The sequence below is a fragment of the Danio aesculapii genome, chromosome 10 (genome assembly GCF_903798145.1).
Source record: "Danio aesculapii chromosome 10, fDanAes4.1, whole genome shotgun sequence".
Lineage (NCBI taxonomy): Eukaryota > Metazoa > Chordata > Actinopteri > Cypriniformes > Danionidae > Danio > Danio aesculapii.
This window is the reverse complement of record NC_079444.1, coordinates 34,894,265-34,903,605: the sequence shown is the minus strand read 5'-3', so window position 1 is coordinate 34,903,605 and position 9,341 is coordinate 34,894,265. Positions and strand designations below refer to the sequence as shown.

Below are 9,341 nucleotides of genomic sequence, written 5' to 3'. Positions count from 1 at the left end.
TTGATTGAACTCTCGGAATTTCTAATTTATTTGATCCTAAAGATCTGAGTGATCCGTTTGTATTCAGTCAGCAGGTATGTAATGTATTGAGGTCCTAGGCCATTTAATGATTTATAGACTAGTAATAATACTTTAAAATATATTCTTAATGTAACTGGGAGCCAGTGTAAAGACCTGAGGACAGGTGTGATGTGCTCTGATTTTTCTGGTTCTGGTCAGAATCCTGGCAGCAGCATTCTGGATGAGCTGCAGCTGTCTTTTGGGAAGGCTGGTGAGGAGGCTTTTACAGTAATCCACCCTGCTGCTGATAAAAGCATGAACAAGTTTCTCTACGTCCTCACTGGAAACAATGCATATGTTTTATTTCTGACACATGTTTTATTTTATACTAATATATTGATTTGATATTTAAAGTTTTTTTATTTATTATTATTATTATTATTATTATTATTACATTTATTTGACTACCTGTTGTGTCTATTAGCTTTTTTTCCCCCTCTCACTTTTTTTTTCTAATTTGAGTTGGCTGGATTATAGGTGTGTGTGTGTGTGTGTGTGTGTGTGTGTGTGTGTGTGTGTGTGTGTGTGTGTGTGAACATACCCTCAACCCATCCTAGATATATAAGCTTAACAGAACTGGATCTCCATCAATGAATATGTTGGCTTTTTCAAATTTCGTAACTACAATAAATAGTGCTGAAGTTTTAAAGCTCCGAAATGCATAATAAAAGTAATCCACATGACTCCAATGGGTTAGTTATTGCCTTCTGTCAATAACAAAGTCAAGTGACTGGGCTAAAAAAAAAAAAAATGATGAATGGATGTCCTTTTGTAGGATTCATAATATTAAGCGCCATCCACTGCCATTACAATGCTGTTTAAGTTTAGTTACAAAAAATATTCCACATCAATTGAAACAGTTGAGAGAATACAGAGTAGTCTAACGTCTGACCACATGTAGCTTGAAAGTAATCATCTAAATCAATGAACTACTACAGTGAAAAAAAATACTATAGTAAATTGTAGTGAATGCTCAGTAGCCAGACTATTAAAAAAAGTGCTTTAATCTGTCGTGGTACTTGCTGTGGTAATTACAATACTGTGTTCTACAACTGTTGGGTTTATACTACAATACAAACGATTTACTGTAGTAGAAGCTGTTAAAGTTAACTACAGTATTTATTAGTTTAATAGTTCAGTATAGTTAACACTACAGTATGCTGTAGCATTCATTAATAAAGCGTTCTAAATACCACATCATGAACAGTATACTATAGTATGGATCATAAAAACTAATAAGTACTATGGTATTTGGGAGAACTACGTTACGCAAAAAGAAACAAAAACTTTAGATATTTAAAAAATAATACATTTAAATAATGCTTATATTTATTATATTATGACAAAACTATAAGTAGGCTATATAAGACTCCATATATAGAGAAACATATGTGAGACTTTTCTGCGGATATTAATGTGCAGATGATGGATCCACCCGGACTCAAATCCGTGCGTTCGCTGTAGGCTCCACCCCTTTGTTTCTGTCCAGCAAACATGGCGGTGCCTATGAATATCAAGGCGCTGTTACAGTCAGAAATAATAGAAGACGCCGCCGACAAAGATGAGGGCGTCTGCATTTTGGGAATATTTGGGAAAAGCGCGATGCAACCCGGATCAGCTAAAGACTCTCTCATCAACACCTTGGCAAATAAACACATCTTCTCTCTCTTCGGGAGCGACGACACTGACAGTCCGGGCGGAGGAGCTTCGATACAGGCGTATTATAATCAAGAAAACCGCGTGCTGTATCTCGTATTAACATCTGTTTTCGACAACCGCCATTTCATTCGTGCGTGCGAGTCTCTGACGGTAGGTTTAGGTCACGCAGAAGCCCACGAGTTTTGGAAAGCGGCAGAAAAGGACCACTGTTTACAGCTTCTGTATCTGTTTTCACTATGTCACATTCTGCTGCTCGTTCATCCCACATGCTCGTTTGACGTTACCTACGATAGAATGTTCCGCGCTTTGGACGCGTTGCGTCAGAAAGCGCTTCCGCTGCTGCGTGCAGCGATTAAAGATTCACCAATATCAAAGGAGTGGAAGTTAAATTGTCGTCCGTGTCCTCCACGCCTCCTGTTTGTCTTCCAGATGAACGGAGCGCTCAGAGTTGGCTCCTCTTGCATGGGTGGGAATGGGACTGATGGCTCTGGAGTGGAAAAACCCAAAAAACACTCCCCTAGACGGCGTATGCAGCATGCTTTGGAGGATCAGATATACAGGATATTCAGAAAAAGTCGTGTGTTGACCAACCAGAGTAGTAATTGTCTCTTTACAGTGCCTGCTAATCAGGCTTTTGTATATGTAGTGGGAGGACCAGATGAGGACCCCATAGGCACTCTGTTGGGTCACTTGCGCTCCAATTGTGCTTTTCGAGAGAATGAAGGTGGCACACCTGTGCCCGGGCAGAGGCGTTACCAACAGATGAGGCACTCCAACAGACAGCCATCTTTCAATGTGGAAAGCAGTCTTTCCTCAGGAGGACAGTTGGTGGACTGCACCCTAAAGGAGTTTCTCTGGCAGCATGTTGAACTGGTGTTGACCAAGAAAGGGTTTGATGATAGTGTAGGCCGCAATCCGCAGCCATCACACTTTGAGCTGCCCACTTACACCAAATGGGTGCACGCTGCATACAAGCTTTATCAGGTCATGATCGAGAGTATTGAGGAAGATGCAACTGAGATTTCCCTCAAGGTGCAGGGGCAGCTCAAAGTGCTGGAGGGCTTCTTGGATGCGGATGCCAAGTTTTCTGAGAACCGCTGTCAGAAAGCCTTGCCCTTGGCTCACAGCGCCTACCAGTCAAACCTGCCCCATAATTACACCACCACGGTGCACAAGAATCAGCTGGCGCAGGCGTTGAGGGTGTACAGCCAGCATGCCAGGGGGGTTGCTTTTCAACGATACGCTTTACAGCTTCATGAGGATTGCTATAAGTTCTGGAGTAACGGGCATCAGCTCTGTGAGGAGCGCAGCCTTACAGATCAGCACTGCGTACATAAGTTTCACCTGCTGCCAAAGCCAGGTAAAGTTACACATGTCATGGGTTACATCTGCATTTGGCAGATCAGGAAAAAGATGATTCATTGGATTTACTACATTTTTTTTAGGTAACGGTGTGCAAACTGTTTATATGGGCTGGATTTAAACAAGTTCAAGTTCCTTTATTTATAGAGCACATTTAAAAACTGTCACAAGACTGACCAAAGTGCTGTACATAAGACAAAGTTAAATAAAAAGACAATATAAAAACAAAAATAAGACGAGAGAAATGACTGGGAAATTTTTTTAAATGTAGCAGAGCAATTCCATGCAAATGTCAACATTGCCATAAAGTTTTCACCAAAATAGCGGAACAGTTTCTACATTTTTTGCGTAGGCAGTATTTTACAGTTCTGTAAAAATACTTAAAAATGTCTGTCAGTGTTTTCAAACTTTTGATCTACTAAAGTCACACGAAATTTCACATCCGTCACATCCATAACGAAGCTTTTCCCTCAAAAATGCAAAAATGTCAAAATAAAATCAAATCAATCATGTTTGTTCTACAGTGAGCCCACTCTTATGCTTTTAATTAGCATTACCTCTTTTGGGTTATGCAGTTTAATTAACAGAATTTCTACAAAATATGTTTTATATTGTAAACTCGCAGATGTCACATCCATAACACATGCTCATTTAAAGTTTAAAAAATGTTTACAGATTGATTTATTTATTTATTTTTATCCCATAACTCTGTGGTTAATTGTTTTAGAAAATATAAATAGATGTTTCAATATAATGTTAACATCTACTTTCTCTGTGAATTTTTACTGCAAACGTCACATCCATTACGCTGGAATCAGCCAACAGTAGAAATTCAGTTCAATTCACCTTTATTTGTATAGCGCTTTTACAATGTAGATTGTGTCAAAGCAGCTTCACATAAAAGGTCATAGTAAATTGGAACAGTGTAGTTCAGTTTTTAGTGTTTAAATTCAGTTCAGTTTAGTTCAGTTAGAAATAGAATAGAAAGGACTATTAAAATAAAATTAAAAAGCCGAACTAAATAGGTTCATTTTTAGGAGTGATTTAAAAATAGATAGTGATGGAGCCATTCGAATCTCAAGCGGCAAAGTGTTCCATAACCAAAGACCCGCCACCGAGAAAGCTCTGTCCCCTCTATGTTTCAGTCTGGACTGAGGAACGAAAAAAAAGCAGTTTTTGATGACTTGATCTAAGAGTTCTCACGGGAGTGTAAAATGCAACAGCTCTGAGAGATAGGTTGGGGCTAGATTATGAAGAGATTTATATAGCAGTAAAAGCACTTTTAAAATCAATTCTAAATTGGACGGGCAGCCAATGGAGCCCCCTTAGATAAGGGGTAATGTGGTCATATTTCCTACTATTACAAATATGGAGCAACTATTTTGGAGCAACTGAAGGCAAGAAATTTTTGATTTTGAGATGCCACTGTAAAGTGCATTACAGTTGTCTAATCGTCTCTAGTGTGGTGGGATTTAAGAAATGTTTGCCATCAGACAGCAAGCAGAGTTGATAAAAACTAGAGCCAATAACCAAACTGATCTGCTTGTCTATTTTTAATGAAGGATGACATCCAGATTTCACACACGGGGGGATCTAAAGACAGATAAGCAGCCCAGATCTAGACATGTGCCCTGAGCATGATCAGTAGAAGACAATCACCTCTGTTTTAGCATCAATCAATGTTAAAATATTGTGGAATAGCCAGATTTTATAGCTTAGATCTCATCTAAGCACCTTAGTAAGGTACTAAGAGCGAGAAGGTCATTCCTCTTAATAGATAAGGAAATCTGGGTGTCATCAGCATAGAAATGGAAAGACAACCCATGACTTCTAAGAATGGCCCCTAGCGGAAGCACATATAATGAACAAATAAAATGACAAATTAAGTTGAACATTACTAAATTTAGTTTGTTTTAATTCAGCCCATATAAATTGTTTTCAACCAGTTACCTTAAATGTATTTCAATGAATCATTTTTTCAGCGTGTCTTATAGAAAGGGACTTTAGTTTGTGTGTGTGTGTGTGTCTGTTTAATTCCCAAACTCTTTGTCGAGTCACAAAAGTTATTTTCTGTTATTAAACAGCATATTAGGATACACTATTCTGTACCTCATTTACCTTTTTGTTTCTTAAATTGCAGGTGAGAAGCCAGAAATGGAGCACAACCCACCCATTCTCTACCACAACAGCAGGGGTCGCTCTACAAGCTCCTGTAACTGTGGTAGGAAGCAGTCTCCGAGAGAAGATCCCTTTGACATCCAGACCGCCAATTATGACTTCTATCAAGTCAGTAAATATAGTTTGTATTTTTGAACCATATTAATTCTCTACATAAGCTTTAGATCTATTCTAAAAAAAGATTAATAAACCAACTTAAACTTGCAATTGCATCTATATATTACTGCTCTCATGGTATAAAGTAGTAATGGGAGAAACAAAACTTTTCAAAGTTCAAAACAATTCCACCAATTGCTTCACAAAACCACTGTTTCAAAGCATTTGATAGCTAGGGACACATTGCTCCTGGACCATGAAGCTGGATTAGCTGGGTAGCCAGTTAAGCTACAGTTTAATTTGCACCAATCTTGGGTTTTAGGTACCAGAGGGTAGCTCAATTTTGTTACCCTGGTATCTTACACTGCAAACCTGCTCTGGGGGTTAACCATGGATTGGTGCAAACTGAACTGAAACTTAACTGGCTAACCAGCTAATCCGGCTCCATGTTACAAGCCGCCTGGTGGTTAAAGTCATATAAATGCAAGCAAAACATGCATTAGAAACGTATGTATAACATATCAATATACTTAACTTATCATCTAATATCATCAAATATAAAGTGTCTGGATTTCCTTAATACATTTCCAAGGCTTATGTCTTGTTGGTTCCTTGATAGGTTATGCTGAACAGGACAAGACACAAATAATATTATTCCTTTTTCATTGTACAAATGACAACACAAAACTGATCTGAAATGAGGTAAAACCAATACAACCTGTTCAGTGATTCACCATTAACCTGCACAATTCATGTCGATTTTAAAATATTTCTGAGCCCCCACCCCCAATAAAGAACCATTTAATTCTCGAAAAAGTAAGGACATAACTAAGCCTTGTTTAGTAAAGTCATGTGACATTGCTCCAAACCACTGATTCAAAACAAAAGATTTTTAAAGGTTTCGATGCTTCATGAAGCAGTAGGGATGTAACGATTCACCGTGAGCCGATTCATATATGTGACAATTCAAACTAGTTGAAATGTTGAATGAATCGCAATACATTTGAACAGAGGGGGCGCTGTTTACAGGCGCAATTTCGCTTTACCTGCACATCACGGCGAGCAAGAGGTGGAACAAGGTATATCCAGCTGCAGAACCACACACACACGTTTCAGGCAAACACACAATCTAGCACACACAATCTAGGCAAACCGTATGGTTAATGACGCATCAGTCTTCTTCTATTTTTTTTCTTGTTTAACGACGACTAACTCCTTAGGAGCATTTTCGCCACCTACTGAATTTTACAAATATGGCGATTGTAACCATAGACTGTGAACAGTTCAGGGTTTCCCATTTCAGTCATTATTTCATTATTATGTCATTATTTCATTATTATATCATGATAATCATTTTAACATTTGTGCAGTTATGTAAATAAAAATAGTTAGTTAAACACTCATGACTTTATTCACATATCCACATACACAAAGAAAACATAATAGACCATCTAATTGTAGGATTATGAGTAATAAACTAATTCAGGATCCTAATGTTGTCATAGTTAAAATCGTTTTGTAGTAAAATATAAAAAACAAACATGTGCCATATTAAAATGAATTACTATAGTTAATTAAAATTAATATAGTTATAAACATATAAACTACTTTATCTTTAACTAGTGTAGCAACTGTTAGTAATTTTATTTATATAATTAATATATATATATATTTTTTAAATTAACAGTTAATTTGTTTGTATTACTATATTTGTTGCAACTATAATTACCACATATTACCAGTAATTTATGGTCTAAAAACACCATATAACAATATAAAAACAATAAATTACTTACTATGAATTACTACAGTATTTAATGTGGGAAATCATTAATAAAAAAAGTTATTAGAAAATTAAGCAAATAAAATACTATTAAAACGATGCAGTAAAATATTAATATAGTGTTATACATTTATTAAATGTACCATTTCAGTGTGGTCATGTCATTGGTCCATGAACATTTCCTGCTTTTTATCAAATTATTTCAGAACTGTAACAAGAGGCAATTCAATCATAACTTAATGTTAAAACAGCTGTCATAACAATATTTATCAATATGTGGCTCTTTTTGAATTCTCAGAAGCTATGGAAATTAAAAATGTAAAACAGGAATGACGTTGGGACCATTGCTTTTGTTTACACCCCTTAAAATGGTCTATACCGGTCTATACATATTAACCTGCTATTATTTCCTTCATTATAATGAATCCATTATATTTTAAATAATTCTGTTCAATTTAAGATCGTTATATATCTCTGAAAAATATTTTAGCAGTGCCAGCAAACAAGTATCTGCTGTACTGACTCTGTCAGATAAGTAATGACTGATCATCTATGATGACTGATAGAAAACTGTTCAGTCTATTATATTGATCGATGATCGGAAACTATGTTCCCCATTTGCCTGTCCCGATCGCCATATTTGTGAAATAGTATACACTATTGTTTATTACGCTAATTATTGACAATATATATATAACAGTAAATTGATGACGATGTCCGAGAAGACGTTAATAACATTAACATCCGTCGTGACCATATATGGTTTGCCTGGATCGTGTGTGCTGGATTGTGTGTGCCTGAAACGTGCGTGGTTCTGCGGACATGCAGCTGGATATTATTGGGTGGAGCAGCAGAGCAAAATGACAGTGGTGAAGCACGCTAAACAAAACACAAACTGTGTGCAAATACTGTGAAAAGACGTTTCCTTACACCAACAGAACAACATGTATGATGCACATAAACCGCCAGCACAGTGAAAAACTACAATCACAGACGTCTATACGCAAAAAAAACCTATTAATAAGCCAAACCACGCAGACCGGATGATTTGCAGCTCAGCTTGCTCTGACGAGTGCTCTGACATCACACATTGCATCAGTGTTTTCATAGCGAAAGTGAGAAGATGTTTTTCAGACTGAAAGAGAAAGTTATTCTGTTACAGAAGCAGGTGTTAGATTATTTTACTCCTTTTCAAGTTAGTTTATGCATATTTTAATAATTTGCTTATTGTTATTGAATATTTAAAAATGTTCAAGATTATCTCTAAAGTGTATCACACTGATACTTGTACTAATTAATTATACAAGTAATATTAATTATTCACCTTCATAATCATGTTCAACTGCTTTCTCTGTCCTACTATTTAATTAGTAATTTTATTATCTTTTTTTTTTTGTGCCAGTAGCCAGTCCCCTGATTCAGAGGGCCTATTGACCACCTCTGTACACCCAGCTCTCTGGTTTAGGAAAGACTTTCCTCTCCATACCAGCCATCTCAGTCCCCAGTGAAAGAGTTTTTCATCAGCAGGGGACATTGTAAATGTGCAAAGACCTCAGCTTATGCCAGATATGCTGATATTTCTTTTTAAAAATGTCAAATCCCAGCACAGACACAGTTTTAGTTTGTTTTTATTAATGAGTCGTCTTTAGTTTGGGTTTTTCTTTCTTTTCTTTTTTTTGGAATTGGTTTATTTTTAAAATAACAAATTCGTTATGGCAGAATATATATTATTTTGCAAAATGTGCAGCGTTTAAGAAAAAATGAAAGGGCTCCTAACCTCAAATTTGTTTCAAATAATTTTGTTTAAAAATCATGACTAAATCGTGAGCTTAGTATCATATCAAATCGTGAGTTAATTGAATGGTTACATCCCTATGAAGCAGCGCTTTTGAAAGCAGCAATCAATAACCTAAATTGCTTCTTTTATCCTCATTTGTAAGTCGCTTTGAATAAAATCTAAATGTGTTCTTCATCATTCTGTCATCTGCTCACAGATGCTTGAAGAGAAATGTTGTGCTAAACTGGAAAGAATCAACTTCCCAGTATTTCAAGCCAGCACGCCCGACCCGGCTCCTGCCAGCGATGAGGTGCCCAGACCAGGAGAAGTTCCTCCATCAGGGGAGGCTGATCGCCTGAAGGAGAAAGAGACCAGCACTCACACCCCTGGAGAAAGCACGAGTCTAAGTCTCGCTCTCAGCTTGGG

General features: G+C 36.9%; 1 protein-coding gene across 1 annotated transcript in view; it reads left to right on the top strand.

Moving 5' to 3' along the window:
- The first annotated feature begins 1,524 nt into the window (after nucleotides 1-1,524).
- smg8 (SMG8 nonsense mediated mRNA decay factor) overlaps nucleotides 1,525-9,341 on the top strand; it is a 10,537-nt gene continuing 2,720 nt past the window's right edge. Inside the window, exons 1-3 of the mRNA XM_056467245.1 lie at nucleotides 1,525-3,079; nucleotides 5,222-5,367; nucleotides 9,133-9,341. The exon at nucleotides 9,133-9,341 is cut by the window's right edge and continues 661 nt beyond it. Coding sequence (XP_056323220.1) covers nucleotides 1,555-3,079; nucleotides 5,222-5,367; nucleotides 9,133-9,341 — 1,880 coding nt within the window. The 5' untranslated portion in view covers nucleotides 1,525-1,554. The remainder of the gene's footprint in view (nucleotides 3,080-5,221; nucleotides 5,368-9,132) is intronic.